Below are 18615 nucleotides of genomic sequence, written 5' to 3'. Positions count from 1 at the left end.
CGTTGCTTTCACAACGTTTTCACGGCAGATTTTTCACGGGGTGGTTGGCCATAACCTTCCCCAGTCCTCGACGCTTTCTCCCCAGCAAGCTGGGGACTCATTTGACCAACCTCAGAAGGATGGAAGGCTGAGTCATCCTCGAGCCAGCTACCTGAAAACCTAGCTTCCGCCGGGGATTGAACCCAGGTCGTGAGCAGAGTTTAGGACTGCAGTACTGCAGCTTTAACACTCTGCACCACAGGGCTCTTTAAACATTAGACAATAGGTTAAACATGTTAATGACCTTTTAGTAGCTTGAAAATAGAATAGAGGCTCCAATATTACTGCTGTCATGCAACTACAATTTATGTTGAATTTGTTGCCAGCCTCCAGGTGGGACCTGGGGATCTCCTACTTTTACAACTGATCTCCAGCTGGCATAGATCGGCTCCCTTGGAGAAAATGGCAACCTGTATCTAAAATTTAATATCTACTGCATACTGCCAGTCATATGTACAATATAGGCACACCGTAATGATTAAAGACATATATTTATTTCGCAAAAGTTTTAACTGTACCTTTTCCCCGCTTATGTCGGTTTTTTTTGGAAAATGTTATTTATTTCTCATAAAAATTAAATGATAGCCTTGCAGTTGTGGGCGGGGCCCTTATGTCTCCTGGCAACCTGTCTTTTTAGACCCAGTCCACCACTACTGGCTGCTGTGGCCTCTCACTCTGCTCCCCACCAACGTTCCCTCTAAGCCAGCGGCCCCCAAACGTTTTGGCACCGGGGACCGCTTTTGTGGAAGACAATTTTTCCACAGACCGGTGGGGAGGCAGTGCTGGGGGTTTTGCCACCCCAGGCTGCAGGGCTGTAGCCAGGATTTCATGTTTGGTGGGGCCCACAGTAGGATTTGTTGTTTGGAGGGGCCACCCGGTTTGGCAGCCCAGGGCTCTTGGCGCTGTAAGCTGCCTTGAGTCCCACAAGCTAACCCCCCTTTCGCCTGGGTAGCCGCAGCAGCTCTGCTCCTCCGCACCCCTTTCTTGTGTGCCCCTCTCTGAGAGAGACAGAGATCTCTGGACTCTCCCTCCCCTTGGCTCTGCACGGTGTGTCAGGGAAGGGGAGAGAAAAAAGCAAAAAGACCAGCAGCAAGGCTACTACTTGTTCAGAGTGGCAGTGAGCAAAGGGGACAGATTGGGGGGGGGGGGCTGCAATGGAGGGGCCATATAGTTGGAAGGGGGGTTGAAAGGATGGGCCTGGCCCCTCCCAGGTCCCACTGTGGCTATGGGCCTCCCAGGCTGCCCCCTCTGCCCACACAAATCCCTGCCTTTCCTGGGGGTCTTTAAATGGGGAGGGGAGAGAGACTGGGGTTATTTCTGCCTCCCTCTCCCATTTAAAGACCCCCGCTGATCAGTGGAGGTCTATAAATGAGGGGTAGGCCGTGTCACCTCTTTAATCTGGGGATGCTCTGCTTCGCTCCGCAGCCCAGTGGCTAGCAGGCCACAGACTGGTACTGATCCACGGACTGGTGGTTGGGGACCCCTCCTTTATAAATTGGATTTATACCCCGCACTACACTCCGAATCTCAAGAACCTCAGAGTGGCCTACAATCTCCTTTATCTCCCCCCCCCTCCAGCAGACACCTTGTGAGGTAGGTGGAGCTGAGAGAGCTCTGACAGAAGCTGCCCTTTCAAGGACAGCTCTGCAAGGGGCTATGGCTGACCCAAGGCCATTCCAGCAGCTGCAAGTGGAGGAGTGGGGAATCAAACCCAGTTCTCCCAGATGAGAGTCCGCGCACTTAAACACTACACCAAACTGGCTCTCGTGTTCACCTTCTCACCTTAAGCCTCCTCTTCCAGCAACGAACATGCCTAAGTATTGATACAGGCGTTCCTCGCCCCAACATTCCACCCTAATATTTCTCTCTCTGCTCCCCTTAACCAGCTTGCCTAGCGAGAGTTCTAGGAAAAGGCCTGTTCCCCCGCCCCCAGCATTCGTCGTGGGGGGAGCAGCAGTATCTGCTTTCCTTGCCACTGTCCCTTGATCTCGATCAGATCTGGCCAGATGGCTGCGAAACTGAAACCCAGTAAGGGCACATGAAAAAGAAGAGCCAAAGGAGACGTCTCTCTTCTAAGCAGGGCTTTTTTTTGCAGCAGGAACTCCTTTGCATATTGGGCCACCCCCCCCCCCCCCCATGCAGCCAGTCCTCCAAGAGCTTACAATAGGACCTGTACGAAGAGCCCTCTAAGCCTGGGGTGTCAAGCTCATTTGTTATGAGGGCTGAATCTGAAATAGACCTTGTCGGGCCGGGCCATGTGTGTACCTATTTAAGATTAAAGGTAAAGGTAGTCTCCTGTGCAAGCACCAGTCGTTTCCAACTCTGGGGTGACGTTGCTTTCACGATGTTTTCGCGGCAGACCTTTTACGGGGTGCTTTGCCATTGCTTTCCCCAGTCATCTACACTTCCCCCCCTGCAAGCTGGGGACTCATTTTACCAACCTCGGAAGGGTGGAAGGCTGAGTCGACAGCCGGCTACTTGAACCCAGCTTCTGCCAGGATCGAACTCAGGTCGTGAGCAAAGCTTAGGACTGCAGTACTGCAGCTTTACCACTCTGCGCCACGGGGCTCGTGTATTTTAGGTAGCAGAAATATACACTTTATAAAGGACACAAACACAATTAAATATTTTTTTAAAAAACAAACAAACGTAAAACATCCTTAAAACATTAGCACTCAACCTTTACAGGTGCTTTCTCTGTAGTTCTCCCATGAAATTCAAGGAACTGGGCAAAAGGATGCTCTGGCTCTTTCCTTCCTTCCCCAGGGGACCAGGAGGGGGAGGAGTCTCAGCCAATAGAAGAAAGAGAGGCTTGGCTCAGTAGTTCTGCTGTGTGATTGAGCAAGCCATGCAAAGCAAGTTAAGAACATAAGAGAAGCCATGTTGGATCAGGCCAATGGCCCATCCAGTCCAACACTCTGTGTCACACAGTGGCCAAAAAACCCAAGTGCCATCTAGAGGTCCACCAGTGGGGCTAGAAGTGTGTCCCCCCACCAAGCACAAGAATACAGAGCGTCACTGCCACAGACAGAGAGTTCCAACGATAAACTGTGGTGAAAAGCTACCCATGGACCTCTGCTCTATATGCTTATCTATTCCCCTCTTGAAGCTGTCTATGCTTGTAGCCGCCATCACCTCCTGTGGCAGTGAAGTTGTTATGTGGAAGGAAGCAAGAGAGAGGGAGAAGGAAGCAGATGACAGCCAGTTGCTCAGGGGCCTGATAGGAGCCCTCTGGGGGCCTGATTCGGCCCCTGGGCCACATGTTTGACACCCCTGCTCTAAGCTCTTGGCGGATTGGCTACATCAGGGATGTGTGGCCTAATATGCAAAGGAGTTCCCACTACCAAAAAAGTCCTGCTTCTAAGCATGAGGGAGATCCAGGACTTTCAGCCGGACAAAAGCTGCTTTCAAACAGCAGTACCATTAAGGCTGAATCAGCACTCTACCACACCTGCCCATTGTCCCCCTCATGCGCACTGCCACACGTATGAGCAACCTGCCTCCCACCCCACACAGGAGAACTGCACCACACAGGAAACCTAGTGTGTCCAAGGGACAAATTAAGGATAATAGCAGAATCCTTCAAATGTTAAGCAGGAAACAGCATAGTGACCAACATATGTGATTGTCCCCCCTCATCGCCCCATTTTACAGCTGGCAAAACAGACGGTGGTGTATGGCAGCGAGTTGCAAGCCAGCTAGTGAATGCAGGCTGGATCTGAGATTTTGGACATGGGTCCCCCATTTGGAATCTCACAGCCACTCCTGAGTAATAGCTTGGTGGTTTTGCTTGTGCTTCAGACAGCTAACTGAAAATATGGAGAGAGAGAGAGAGAGAGAGAGAGAGAGAGAGAGAGAGAGAGAGAGAGAGAGAGAGAGAGAGAGAGAGCATCCACACTACACTATATGAGTTTTGCAACTAGATTTTTACTGAGTAAGGGTGCTTTCACGCATGCTACATAATGCCGTTTCAATCCATTTCAGCAACTGTTTGCAAGTGGATTTTGCCATTTCATACAGTAAAATCCAGTTGCAAAGTGCATTGAAAGTGGATGGAAAGTGCATTTTGGTGTAGTGGTTAAGAGTAGAGCCAGTTTGGTGTAGTGGTTAAGTGCACGGACTCTTATCTGCGAGAACTGGGTTTGATTCTCCACTCCTCTGCTTGCAGTTGCTGGAATCAGCAATGGCCTTGGGTCAGCCATAGCTTTCATAGGAGTTGTCTTTGAAAGGACAGCTGCTGTAAAGAGCTCTCTCAGCCCCACCTACTTCACAGGGTGTCTGTTGTGGGGGGGGGGGAAGTAAAGGAGATTGTGACCACTCTGAGACTTTGAGATTCAGAGTATAGGGTGGGATATAAATCCAATATCTTCTTCTTTGGAGAGCCAGTTTGGTGTAGTGGTTAAGTGTGCGGACTCTTATCTGGGAGAACCGGGTTTGATTCCCCACTCCTCCACTTGCACCTGCTGGAATGGCCTTGGGTTAGCCATAGCCCTGGCAGAGGTTGTCCTTGAAAGGGCAGCTGCTGTGAGAGCCCTCTCCAGCCCCACCCACCTCACAGGCTGTCTGTTGTGGGGGAGGAAGGTAAAGGAGTTTGTGAGCCGCTCTGAGACTCTTTGGAGTGGAGGGCGGGATATAAATCCAATATCTTCTTCACATCTTTTTCTTCTTCTTTATTTAGTGTGTGCAAAAGTGCCCTAAGAATAGCAAAAATCCAGTTGCAAAACGCATTGTTTAGTGAACGCACCCAGAGGCAGAGAAAGATATGAAGCAGTTGTGTACCAAGTCAGACCCAACATTATTGTTGTATTGGCAGCTCAGGCAGGCAGGGTCTTAGCCAGGGAAAGGTCTTCTCCTAGCCCCGGTTACCTGAGACCATTGAACCGGAGATGCCTAGGACTGAAACTGCACCTTCTGCGCGCAAAGCAGCTGCTCGGCCTCTGAGCTCCTGACCCTCCCCGAAGATAAGGCAGTGAGGTGTCCGATGCCAGGGGGCTCGAATGGGCTCCCCCATGGAGCCGGCGCTGGGCCAACCGGCAGCTCCGGAGCCAGATCCAGCCCGCTGAGCGAGTTTATCTGGTCCCTGGAAACCCTGCCAAGTTTTGGGAAGGCGTTATAAAAAATTTCCCCTTCGAATTTCATTTGCTTTTGAAATTGCTTTCCGCAGCTGTCAGAGACAATCCCATGTCAATGCGGTTCCCCTCTGTTGGTTACGGATGCTTGAGACGAATGACGACTGGCCAGTTTCCACTTGTTGGTTGACGGGATTTTGCAAAGAGTTCCTGACTGGGTGGACCCTGGTCTGATCTTTAAAAGTATTTTTCATGCTCATAAGCAAGAAAGAGCACTAGATATACCGTGTGATATAGTCAGGGCTTTTTTTTTTTTTTGCAGCAGGAACTCCTTTGCATATTAGGCCACACACCCTGATGTAGCCAATCCTCTTGGAGCTTACAGTAGGCCCTGTACGAAGAGCCCTATAAGCTCTTGAAGGATTGGCTACATCAGGGGTGTGTGGTCTAATATGCAAAGGAGTTCCTGCTACAAAAAAGCCCTGGGTGTAGTAGTTAAGCATGTCAGACTATTTGTTTATTTGCTTTATTTATACCCCCATCTTTCTCCCTCAATGGGAACCCAAAGCAGCTTAGATAATTCTCCTCTTCTCTATTTTAACCTTACAACAACCTTGTGAAGTAGGTTATGCTGAGAGAGTGTGACTGGCCAAAGGTCATGCTTCAATGGCAGTGGGGATTCAAACCTGGGTCTCCCATATCCTACTCTGATTGCTACACCACGCTGGTTCTACTATTTGTGAGAACTGGGCTTGAATTCCAGTCATGTCATGGAAGCTTGCTGGGTGACCTTTGGCCAGTCACACTCTCTCAGCCTAATCTACTTATGAGAGCCAGCATGCTGTAGTGGTTAAGAGTGATGGACTCTCATCTGGAGAATTGGGTTCCATTACCCACTCTTCCACACGAAGCCAGCTGGGAGACCTTGGTCAGGCACAGCTCTCTCAGTAAAAAAAAAAAATCTAGCTTGCCACCTAGTGGTGCATAATGAAAAAACAGCTAAAACTTCCAGCTGCCAGACAGTCTTAGGATCTTCTGCCTGTACTACTTACAATGCCATATAATCAATCAATCAATCAATCAATCAATCAATCAATCAGTTAAGCCTAACCTGCCTCACAGGGTCGTTGTGTGGATAAAATGAAGGAGAGCTGTGGTATAAATGAATACAGTAACCAAATTAAGAGGGTAGATTTGGACTCAGTGAACATAGGTTACTTCACATGCTTGCTCTAGAAATAGAGAGAACACATAAGGATTTTAGTCAATTTTGTAAAAAGTAGATAATGCAAAAAAGACTGAAAAAGGACACTGTGATGAGAGAAAAGAAAGAAGAAGAAGATTATATTGGATTTATATCCCACTTTCCACTCTGAATCTCAGAGCGGCTCACAAACTCCTTTATCTTCCTCCCCCCACAACAGACACCCTGTGAGGTGGGTGGGGATGAGAGGGCTCTCACAGCAGCTGCCCTTTCAAGGACAACCTCTGCCTGAGCTATGGCTGACCCAAGGCCATTCCAGCAGCTGCAAGTGGAGGAGTGGGGAATCAAACTCGGTTCTCCCAGATAAGAGTCTGTGCACTTAACCACTACACCAAACTGGCTAGATAGAGAGACGGGAAGACACACACACACACTAGCCGCCTTGGAGCACCCTTGCCATCAGTTGAAAAGAACAAGAGTCCAGGAGCACCTTAAAGACTAACAAACATTTGTTGCGGGGTGGGACTTCCGAAAGTTCCTCCCCTGCCACAAATCTGCTGAAGTTTTTAAGCCGCTACTGGACTCTTGCTCTTTTCTACCTGCCACTAGGTGGTGCTGCCTTAATGAGACTGCTCCAGCTTCCAGCTGTGGTACGCCATGCCACAGTAGATGGTGGCTACCAAAGAATCAAATAGCGAAAGGTTCCTGTGAGTCCCAAGTACAGTATCCACCAAGGTTGGAGGCTGCCTGTTAACAACTGTGGAAGATTTACCACCCTGGCCTTCCCCAGCTGCCAAGAGACTTCCTGGGAGCAGAGGCAGGAGATCTGTCCTACACGCTTCATGTGAATCCTTTCCAAAATGGAGATTTTCGGCCCTGAGAGAAGGCTGCATCACATTTCTGCTCTGCATCACGTTCCTTCCTCCAGAAAGCCAGTTTGGTGTAGTGGTTAAGTGCGCGGACTCTTATCTGGGAGGACCAGGTTTGAGTCCCCACTCCTCCACTTGCAGCTGCTGGAATGGCCTTGGGTCAGCCAGAGCTCTGGCAGAGGTTGTCCTTGAAAGGGCAGCTGCTGTGAGAGCCCTCTCAGGCCCACCCACCTCACAGGGTGTCTGTTGTGGGGGAGGAAGATAAAGGAGATTGTGAGCCACTCTGAGACTCGAGTGAAGGGCGGAATATAAACCCAACGTCTTTTTCTTCGTCTTCTTCTTTTAGGAATGCACCCAATCAGGCAGAGATGCGACAGGCAGCCTCCTGAGGGTGGGTCCTCTTTTTGCTCTAAAAGCAAACCTTTAGGAGCGTATAAGCAGGGGTGGAATTCTAGCAGGAGCTCCTTTGCATATTAGGCCACACACCCCTGATGTAGGCAATCTCCAAGAGCTTAAAAAAAGAGTCTTATAAGCTCTTGGAGGACTGGCTACATGAGGGGTGTGTGGCCTAATATGCAAAGGAGCTCCTGCTAGAATTCCACCCCTGTGTAGAAGAGAACCTACCGTAATTTTCATTCAGACTAATGCCAACTATCAGGTTGAGGTATGCTTTAATAGGACCAGACGGCACACAAAGCTATCAAGGTTACAAAGCAAACTGTGCGGCCCTTTGACGGAGAGCAAATGTTGGAGCAGGCTATTTAGGGGCAAGCAAAGTGGGTTCACCACCTTCTGCAGAAAAGCACAGCCCCGTCTGGAGTTGAAGCAACTGAACTCCAGCCTCTGAGTACAGGAATGAGCAGCGTGGATGGAGATGGAATTGAGATGAACCAGCCGAGAGAACCTCCCAAATTAGAAATTGACCAGGCCAGTAAAGCTAAAATCACCCCCAAGGCTTGGGGGAAAAAAGTGGTGTGTGACGGAACTGGCAGTGACCTGATTTGAAGCTTCATTCGGAAAGAGCCGCCCAAGAGCAACACAATCTGTGGGCGCTCGAATTCGATGAGCTCCAGTAGGAAGCAGAAAAAGCTGGGGAAGGCAAAACTATGTGGACTGGCGCAGCACACTCTCTCTTCTGTTTCTTAGTCTGCCTTAGGGAAAGGGGTCTTCAGCCTTTTCGAGCCCAGGGGAACCTTTGAAATCCTGGCACAGTGAAATGGGCCAAACAGCTGCCTCACAGGCGGAGGAAGCCCAAGTCTAGGAGAGAAGAGGGGTAATTTTAAAAAATACACCAGAAAGAAGATAGATTCAGGAGGCTAGCCATGTTGGTCTGACGCAGCAGAACAAAGTTGCGGCACCGTTGAGACCGACAACGTTTTATTCCGAGCATAAACTTCCATGAGCATGCACACTTCTTCAGACATGTGGAAACAGAATCACCAGTCGTTACATATAGGTAGCAGGTCACGTATATGCAGCGGTTGGCTTTTCTTGTAGCAGGACCTCCTTTGCCTCTTAGGCCACACCCCCTGATGTAGCCAATCCTCCAAGAGCTTACAGGGCTCTTCTTAAAGCCTACTGTAAGCTCTTGAAGGATTGACTACATCAGGGGTGTGTGGCCTAAGAGGCAAAGGAGGTCCTGCTAAAAAAAAAAAAGCCCTGGCAACTTGCTTTCACAGTATTTGAAGAAACGCGCGTGCACACGAAAGCATATGCCCAGAATAAAACTTTGTTGGTCTTAAAGGTGCCCCTGGACTCAAACTTTGACCTACTAGAAAGAGGTGTGAGAGAAAAGGAAACCAACACTGTGATGGAAGATGCCTCTGAAACAATCTTCATCATGCACAGCCAATCGGATCTCCGGTGGCCACCCAAAAGCCCTGCCGGGCAAGAACTCTTTGTGACTCTGTATACATTCTAAAAAATTTTTATGGGCACCATGCTGGGGACCCCTGCTTGTGTCCCCTACTGGCCAGAACTAACCCTCCAAACCAGGGGTGGCCAAACTGTGGCTCAGGAACCACATGTGGCTCTTTCACACATATTGTGTGGCTCTTGAAGTCCCCACCGCCCTGTTGGCTGGCTTGGAGAAGGCATTTCTCTCTTTAAATCACTCCTCCAAGCCAAGCCAACTGGCAACTTGGAGAATGCACTTAAAGTTAAAGTTGCTTTCTTTCCACCTCTCTTCCCCTTATCCATCCATCCATCCATCCATCCATCCGTCCGTTTTCTTCATCACTATCTATCTATCTATCTATCTATCTATCTATCTATCTATCTATCTATCTATCTATCTATCTATCTATCTATCTATCTATCTATCCATCCATCCATCCTTCCTTCCTTCCTTCCTTCCTTCCTTCCTTCCTTCCTTCCTTCCTTCCTTCCTTCCTTCCTTCCCTCCCTCCCTCAAATATCTGGCATTTATTTCTTGCAGCTCTCAAACATCTGATGTTTATTGTATGTGGCTCTTATGTTAACCAAGTTTGGCCACATCTGGTCTCTTTTCATCTCTTTAAATCACTTCTCCAAGTCAAACCAGCTGATGGCTTGGAGAATGCATTTATAGTTGCTCTATTTCCACCTCTCCCTCCTCCATCTATTTGCCTTCCTTCCTTGAGGCTCTCAAATGTCTGACGTTTATTCTATGTGGCTCTTACGTTAAGCAAGTTTGGCCACCCCTGCTCCAAACCATTTTTCCAGCACCAGAAGCCTCTCCCCTATGAAGCTGCATGCAACAGAATGACTTAGACTTTACATCTTTCATTTGGATTTTGTAGCAGCCGTTTCCCAGCTGTGTTGATGGCGTCTGTCATGACAACTGATTGCTGCATTGTGCCAGCTCTAAACTGGAGAGTCTGCAAAGGTCAGACGGCATAGGGAAATGTACCCAATGGGCCACCATCTGGATATCGCTCCCAGGCAACCCACGCTCTGCAGGCTCCCAAACAACCCCAAACGGCAGCCCCCCAAAAGAGTATAGGGCAGTAGTCTTTTTCAGTGTAGGAGCTGTACAGTAAAAGTGAAACTAAGATAGGGATGAGGCACACAGGCCTGCTTTGGCCTCCTATCCAAACACGGGGTCATCCAGTCCTGTTTTAGTTGAACCCGGAATGTTCTCCACTCCCCAAAAGCTTGAGAATAATCTTAGTAACTCAAATACTGGGGGTTTCACACTCACAGCTCAACTTTCCCTCAGCCTGTACTGTACAAGATAGAGCAACTTTTTGCACAGTGAGGCTGGGAAGAGCTGCTAAGTCAACAGCCCATTTACAGTGACTCTTTTGTGATGAGGGCCAGATCTGCCATAAATGAGACCTTGTCGGGCCGGGCCGTGTGTGTCCCTATTTAAGATTAGGTAGCAGAGATATAAACTTTATAAAGGACACAGACAAACATAATTAAAGATTTTTAAAAACTTAGAATAAAACATGCTTAAAACATTAGCACTTGTTGGTCTTAAAGGTGCTTTCTGTGTATCTCTCCCATGGGATCCAGGGAACTGGGCAAAGGAAGTTCTGGCTCTTTCATTCCCTCCCCAGGGGACTCAGCCAATAGAAGGAAGAAAGGCTTGGCTCAGTAGCTCTGCTGTGCGATTGAGAGAGCCTGGCAAAGCAAGCTCTCCCTCCCCCCTTCCTCTCCAAGGGAGGAGCCTCAGTCAATGGAGAAAATAGAGACTTTGCTCTGTAGTTCCTGTGCTATCGAGCAAGCCTTGCAAAACAAGCTGTTATGCACAAGGAAGCACAAGAGAGGGAGAAGGAAGCAGATGACAGACAGTTGCCCAGGGGCCTAATAGGAGCCCCCTGGAGGCCTGATTCGGCCCACGGGTCGCATGTTTGACACCCCTGAGTTTTCAAAATAAGAGCAGCACAGAGGTGGTTTGCCATTACCTGGACTTCTTTGGTGGTCTCCCATTTGGCTCCTTCGCTTCACAAGATCTGATGATCTTGGGCTAGTCTGGGCCATCCAGGTCAGGGTGAATATTAGCTGTCATTTTTCTACTCTTAGTTTCTAGACCTCATGTGTTAAATCGTGGGTTCGATGCATCAGGAGACTGGTAGAGGTGAATCAAAGCTCTTTTATTGTGATTACAGCACGGTAATCAGCCGACCAAGACTGCTGAACTGGGCCAACGGGCCAACTATATACACACCAAGGTTCCCACGCTAGAACGTCATTGGGTGATTTGAACCTGCAGGGGGCTGGCTGGTGATTGGTCCAGGGGAAGCAGAGATTTGAATCCTGCTTCCCATTGTTCCCCCGTCTCCACGCTCAGTTCTAAAGACTCCAATGAGCCAGGCAGGAACTAACAATCCCATTAAACATAAAGTCCACATACACAATATCAAGATTGCAGAAAAATAACAACCCAGGCCAGCCCTGGATGACTCAGCATCCCCTGTGCTGCTTGCGAACCTTCCTTCTTTCTTTTTAAATGACCCCTGAGCTGCAGTACCTCTCCCTTGCTAGAGATAAAACCACCCACTCGTACCCTCCTCCTCACAGTGCTCTCTGTGATTCAGGTTGTTCGTATGGGTTGGGAAAGACCTGGAGATTTTGGGGGTGGAGCCTGAGGAGGGGGAGGGTTTGGTGGGGGGAGGGACTTTGGTGGGGTACTACAATGCCCTAGAGCAGAGGTGGCCAAACCGGCTCAGGAGCCAAATGTGGCTCTTTCACACATATTGTGTGGCTCTTGAGGCCCCACCACCGAAGAGGCATTTGTCTCTATAAATCACTTCTCCAAGCCAAGCCAGAGAAGGCATTTAAACTTAAAGTTGCTTTCTTTCCGCCTCTCCCTCTCCCATATATTTTGAGCTCTCAGACATCTGACGCTCATGTCCTGTGGCTCTGATGTTTATTCTATGTGGCTCTCACATTACACAAGTCTGACCCACAATCAGGGCTTTTTTGAGCAGGAACACACAGGGACACAGTTCCGGCTGGCTTGGTGTCAGGGGGTGTGGGCTAATATGCAAATGAGTTTCTGCTGGGCTTTTTCTACAAAAAAGCCCTGCCCACAACACTGTGAATGATCCAAGTTTGCTTTGCGGTGTGTCATAAGGTCCTTGCCCCAAAGTGCTTCCAATCACCCAGTTTGGTCTGCGGTGGCAGGTGTGAAAACACAGAAGGAAGGTGCAAACAAAATTTCTTTAGTTCACTGACCAGTTTTATTCCTCATTGCAGAGGGTGGCAGAGAAATGCAGACATTTGCCCGATCTGTTTGCAGAGAGTGGGGTGGGGAAAAGAGAAAATGTGCAAAGAGCAGCATTTATCTGGGGAAAGGTGAGCCCTGGGGAGAGGCTGAACTAAAAAAACTACAGTACCCAGCGTTCCTGGGCAAGTTTCATAAGGTCCTTGCCCCAAAGTGCTTCCAATCACCCAGTTTGGTCTGCAAACACTGAAGGAAGGTGCAAACAGAATTTCCTTGGTTGCCTGACCGGTTCTATTCCTCACTGCAGAGGGTGGCAGAGGAGGAGAAGAAGAAGACCGCAGATTTATACCCCGCCCTTCTCTCTGAATCAGAGACTCCGAGCGCCTTACAATCTCCTATATCTTCTCCTCCCACAACAGACACCCTGTGAGATGGGCGGGGCTGAGAGAGATTTGACAGAAGCTGCCCTTTCAAGGACAACCTCTGCCTGAGCTATGGCTGACCCAAGGCCATTCCGGCAGCTGCAAGTGGAGGAGTGGGGAATCCAATCAGATAAGAGTCGGCACATTTAACCACTACGCCAAAAAGACCTTTGCCCGTTTTGTTTGCAGGGGGTGGTGGGTGGGTGGGTGGGGGGAAGAGAGAAAACGTGCAAAGAGCAGCATTTATCTGGGGAAAGGTGAGCCCGGGGGGGTGGGGGAGAGGCTGAAACTCGAAAAGACTACAGTACCCAGCGTTCCCGGGCGAGTGGGGAGGAAGCGCCCGGAGCGCAGAAGGCGCCGCAGTCGAGCGAGCCATGCAGGGGGGAGGAGGGCAGGCTGAGCCGGCGAGCTTTGCGAGTTGCCCGGGACGCCGCTGGGGAGGCGCTCGCCTGGCGCGCCCAGAGGCCGGCTGCAAAGCGAGCCGAGCGGCAGAGGGAAAGAGGACGGCGCCTCGGGCATGGCTTGATCCTCCCGGGCAGCAGCGGAGCCTGAGATCCGGGCTGCCGCCGCCGCCGGGGGTCTGTCTCTCGACCCCTTCCTCCGACCAGGAGCGTCGGCACCACCGGGCACCGCTCGCCCGCCGCGCCTCTGCCAGGGAGTCCCGCGGCGGCGGGCATGGAGCAGCCCGGCGCCGGTCCTTTTGCAGCACCGGGGAGGCGAGCTAAAGGCTCCGGCTCGCTGCCCGCCGCACCTGCCTGGCTCGGCGGCGGCTCCGCTGCAAAGAAGCCGCCCGCCCGGCGTTGCAAACGGGTGCATTGGGCAAGCCCTTGAATTGCACACGCGCGCACACCCGCACACTGCGCACCGAGGAGATGGTGTCTGTCTGCATGCACGCCGCGGGATGCCCGCCGCCGGATCGCTGCAAGCCGCCCGAGCTCACCGCCGCCGGAGAGGCTGCTGCAAAGCTGCGCTGACTTGACAGCCGGAGCCCTGTTTGCAAAGTCGAGCCCCGGGAGAAGGCAAAGCGATGCTGCAAAGCTGCGCGGACTGACATCCGGAGCCGTTTGCAAAGTCGAGCCCTGGGAGAAGGCAAAGCAATGCTGCAAAGCTGCGCGGACTAACATCCGGAGCCCTGTTTGCAAAGTCGAGCCCCGGGGGAAGGCAGGCAGGCGGGGGTAGGTGGCGGCGGCGGCTCCAGGGGGGCTCCGGACTGGCGAATTGACGGGACGAGCGCAGCAAGAAGGCAGCCTGGTGGTGCAAATTCGAACTCGTGTCCGTCTCCCATCACCGCCCACCTTCATCCTCCTTCTCCTCCCGGCCCTCTGTCCGCAAGGCGGCGGGGCAGGCGCTGGGGAGGCCCCGCGCGGGATGGCCCCGGGGGGAGGCGAGCGCTCGCCAGCTTCCTCCTCCTCCTCCTCCTCCGGCGCGCCCCCCGCCTGCCTAGGCTAGAGAGGCTCGCCTTTTTGCAAGCCCCAGACTCGAGGCTCTCTCCCCGGCCGCCCGCGCGTCTTGTCTGCAAAGCCAGCCCGGAAAGCCAGCCGAGTCTCTCCCCTCCCCGCCCGAGCATGGCTTGCAAAAGCTGACCGGCGGCGGAGCTTGCAGAGAAGAGGGCAAGGAAGGAGGAGGAAGCCCAGGCGGGACGGGCTGCAGCAGCAGCAACAGCAGGCGGCGGCGGCGGCGGAGGAGCGCCCAGCCCGGGCTGCACCAGCGCGGCGCAACGAAGCCAGCAGCAGCGGCAGCAGCAAGAGGAGGCGGTGAAAGTGGATATCCCCCCCCCCCCAAGCCCGGCAGGCGAGGCGCTTGGCTGGCAGGTAGGGCCGGCCCTGCCCCTAATCAAACTAGGCGACTGCCTAGGGCGGTGGCGTTCCGGGGGGCTGCTGAAATGGGTGCCCCCCATGGGACTTGACAACATCATTAGTGGGCACCAGAAGTGCCTTGCTTAGAGGGCCGGGCAGTCCGGGGCCGGCCCTGCTGGTAGGTGGTGATGATGCGCGCCCTCCCTCCCCCTGCCGCATCTCCCGGGCGGGAGGACGGGTGTCATCGAGGATGTCACGGAGAGGCGATTGTGCGGTGCGCCGTTCGGACGCCGGCCCCCGGGGCTCGATGCGGGGAGGGAGCCAGCCAGAGCGGCCGGCGGCGGTCTGGCAGCCACCAGCCTCGGCCGCTTCTCCCGGCGCGGGAGCGGGAAAAAGGGGCGAAAGTTGCCACCCAAGTTTGTTGGGGGTCTGTTGTTCTTTTTCTCTCCGGGTTCAGGGATCTCTTGTGGGGGGGGGGCGAGAGATGGCACTTTGGAAAGTCAGCAAAGCCCCCCCCCCCCAAGGCAGAGGCCAGAGAGGCACCACTTCTGTCTATCTAGCTTTCCCACATTCCGTGTTAGTGGGGTGAGACTGGATTGAAAAACAGGCTTCCATTGAAACCTGTTTATTTATGTGTTTTTTCACAGGGACCTCACTCTTGCTGGATCGGGCCCAATTTTCTGGATTCCCAGATGTGAGCCAGAAAAGGAGTGGGGAGGGGGTAAAATTTGAGAAAAATACTGCAACTAAGGCAGAGTTATGCACGAAGGGCTTGGAATAGGTTTCATATTTGCTGCTCCTTTTATCTATTGTTGTTTTTCTCACCCTTTTACTCTAGAGTCAAGGTTCAGGAAGGGGAGGAAGGAAGTTTGTGTTGTCTGTTAAATTAGAAAGGCAGAGGGGAAAAAAAGGACACCAGCCTAGCTGATCGATTTCTGGGGATCAATGGATTCCTCATGGATTGATTTCTGGGGATCAGTTGATTTCTCATTCATAGCGTTGGGTTTAAGGATGGGTGCTTTGATGGGGGGGACTTAAAGGGGGGGCGGCCCAGATGTTTGGAAGTAACTAATTCCAGAAGGCCCGTTGTGTTACTCTGTGAGATCAGAACCAAGAAAAAAGTCCTCTGGCGTCCCAGACGGCTGGCAGACATTTTTCTGGTGCTGGGTAGGGTGGGTCAGAACCGGTGTTCCCTCTAAGGTGAGTTAAGTGTGAGCTAGCTCACAGATGTTTAGCCTCTGGCTCACAGATTTTTGTCTCAGCTCAGGAAAAATCATCCTAGAACAGGCTGATGTATGCAGTAGCTCACAACTTTAATGCTAGTCGCTCACAAAGTAGAATTTCCGCTCACAAGACTCCACAGCTTAGAGGGAACATGGTCACTCCCTGAAAAGCGGGCTGTTGTTTGCCAGGCCCACAAAAAGAGGTTGCCACGGGATATTGGTGCCACAAGACTCTTCGCTCTGAACAGGGACCATCCTTGGGTGTTTACACCCCCCCCCCACAATCTTGCTTAGATTTTTCTTTTTAAATGCAAAACAGGGCAATTTTGATGTGCAGCAAAACTCTTGTGATTTATTATTTATTCGTCGCTGTTTTTTCTTAGAACATCAGTGACGTCTTTTAAAAGCGGGGGGTGGGGTGTGTATGTGTCTGTTATGTCTTATCGGCCTCTCCTTTTCTTTTTGCAAGTTTTCTTTTAAAAAGTAAATATCCTTTTTTTTGCTTTGTTTCCACCAAGGGGAAGTTATGAATGACTGGAAGCCAGGAAGCCGAATCTTCAGGCTTGACAGCGAGAAGCTGAGAGCAAAGGAAGAAAAGGGGAGGGGGAGAGAAGGGGAGTTCTTATTCATATAAACTGTCAGCGTCCTGCTTGAAAAGAAAGCTTTTTAAAAAAAAATAATCCAAAGAAAATAAAAGGGAATACAAGGCCAGTTTACGTTTGGGAGTAAACCGCGGATTGTGGTTTTTGCGCCAGAAAACTAACAAGACCGTGCCACTTGAAAATTATTTATTGAACTCCGGACTTTCTCCCTTTTATATAAAAGTTTCCCTGCTCCCAAAAATATTCGAGAGACTTTTTCAACTGTCCTGATCAGGAGAGTTGGATACGAAAGAGGCACCTACCAAGCGTGGTGGAATCGGGGCGGCCCTGCTGGCATCCAGGTCACAGTTCGCACCCCTTGACACTTTCTCCAGGATGCGTTTTCTATCCTATGGATATCGGTTAGGAGAGGCCAGATGAAGGGGATCTGAGGCTGCTGGGGTGCTGCCTCAGGTCCATGCCTGCCTTCCCTCAGGACTGCTGGAGTGTTTTTGGGATTGTCCTGGTGTTGTGGGCCATGGGCTGCATCCAGAGCATTAGCTGCAAATCCAAAGGCATCCGGGAGAGCATCTCTGTCGTCGAAGTCAAAGCCACGATCGATCCCGTCCCCACCAACATCGACGAGTCGTCCAGTGTGGTGCTGAGGTACCGGACGCCTCACTTCCGGGCCTTCGCTCAGGTGCTAATGCCCCCCATCCTCAAGAAGGAGACCTGGATCGTGGGCTGGATCCAGGCGTGTAGCCACATGGAGTTCTACAATTACTACGGGGAGCACGGAATGTAAGTGATTCCCTTCGGCCTCGGGGTGGATCGACTGGCAGGGAGACCCCTGCCACGGTGGCGGACGGGTGTATGTGGAGAGGGGAGGGCTTTTGTGTTGATTGTATCGACTTGTGAACTGCACGGCCTGCTTTGAGGCTTGGTGACAAAGCCGGGCTACAAATCTAGTAAAATACGATATCGCATAAATGCATATTGCAAGGAGTTCCAATGGGGTACAGTTTCCCCCCCAAACATGGGCTGTGTAGTTATTCACTGCAGTTGTGTCTCAGAGGGCAGCAAATTACTTTTCCATGCTAGGAAGGAGAGATAACTTGGACGTTGCACGGGGGTTGGTTGCGGTGAAGGAAAAGGGATGGTGGCTCAGCGGTAGAGCATCTGCTTGGTAAGCAGAAGGTCCCAGGTTCAATCCCCGGTATTTCCAACTAAAATGGACCCAGGCAGATAAGTGTGAAAAACCTCAGTTTGAGACCCTGGAGAGCCGCTGCCAGTCTGAGTAGACAATACTGACTTTGGTGGACCGAGGTTCTGATTCAGTAGAAGGTAGCTTCATATGTTCATATGAATATGTTCAAGGGAGCCTGTTCAGCCAAAACTCTCTGGCTGCGGTGATCCACAGCCATTTTGAGTCGCGTCTGCTCCTCCCTGCACTGCCCCATCCTCTGTTCTGTGTTTTGGTCATGCTGACAGGTGACAGAATCTTGGGACAATGGGATAGAATCTTGAGGGACTGGCCTTTGTTCTGTGGGGACCAGCCTAGGGCCCATTTGTTAAGATGCTTTTTGGTCAATTTGTGGCCCTTGGTTTCCATTGCTGTGATGGAAGAGGGTGTATGTGTGTGTGTGTGTGTGTGGGAGAGCTGGCTTCATGGTTCCCCTGGCCATTGGCACTGTTGTTCAAGGAAGAGGGCAGGTCTTTTAGCGCAGAACAAGACCCTTTCCTTGTGGGGCTATGGTCTTTCTCACTAGGGAGGAAAGTACATGTCTCTTCCTGTGTCGGTGCTGCACTTTGCACACATTTTGAGTCCAGTGGTTCTTTAAAACCAACAAAACTTTATTTAAGCTGTGAGCTTTTGTGTGTGCGCACCCTTCCTCAGATACATAGAAATGGAGAGCCAGTTTGGTGTAGCGGTTAAGTGTGCGGACTCTTATCTGGGAGAACCGGGTTTGATTCCCCACTCCTCCATTTGCAGCTGCTGGAACGGCCCTGGGTCAGCCATAGCTCTTATAGGAGTTGCCCTTGAAAGGGCAGCTTCTGTGAAAGCTCTCTCAGCCCCACCCACCTCACAAGGTGTCTGTTGTGGGGGAAGAAGATAAAGGAGATTGTAAGCCACTCTGAGTCTGATTCAGAGAGAAGGGCAGTGTATAAATCAATGGTCGTCTTCTTCATATCTGAGGAAGCGCATCTGCACACGAAAGCTCATACCTTGAATAAACTTTGAAGAAGATGAAGATACTGG

The 18615-nt window shown here is 51.2% G+C and overlaps 1 protein-coding gene across 1 annotated transcript in view; it reads left to right on the top strand.

Annotated features, from left to right (window-relative positions):
* The first annotated feature begins 16728 nt into the window (after positions 1-16728).
* Positions 16729-18615, top strand: part of FAM78A (family with sequence similarity 78 member A) — a 49932-nt gene continuing 48045 nt past the window's right edge. Inside the window, exon 1 of the mRNA XM_060250723.1 lies at positions 16729-17156. Within this exon, the coding sequence (XP_060106706.1) occupies positions 16834-17156 (323 nt within the window). The 5' untranslated portion in view covers positions 16729-16833. The remainder of the gene's footprint in view (positions 17157-18615) is intronic.

This window comes from Heteronotia binoei, chromosome 12 (genome assembly GCF_032191835.1).
Source record: "Heteronotia binoei isolate CCM8104 ecotype False Entrance Well chromosome 12, APGP_CSIRO_Hbin_v1, whole genome shotgun sequence".
Lineage (NCBI taxonomy): Eukaryota > Metazoa > Chordata > Lepidosauria > Squamata > Gekkonidae > Heteronotia > Heteronotia binoei.
The sequence above is the reverse complement of the archived record's forward strand: the minus strand, read 5'-3'. Positions and strand labels throughout refer to the sequence as shown.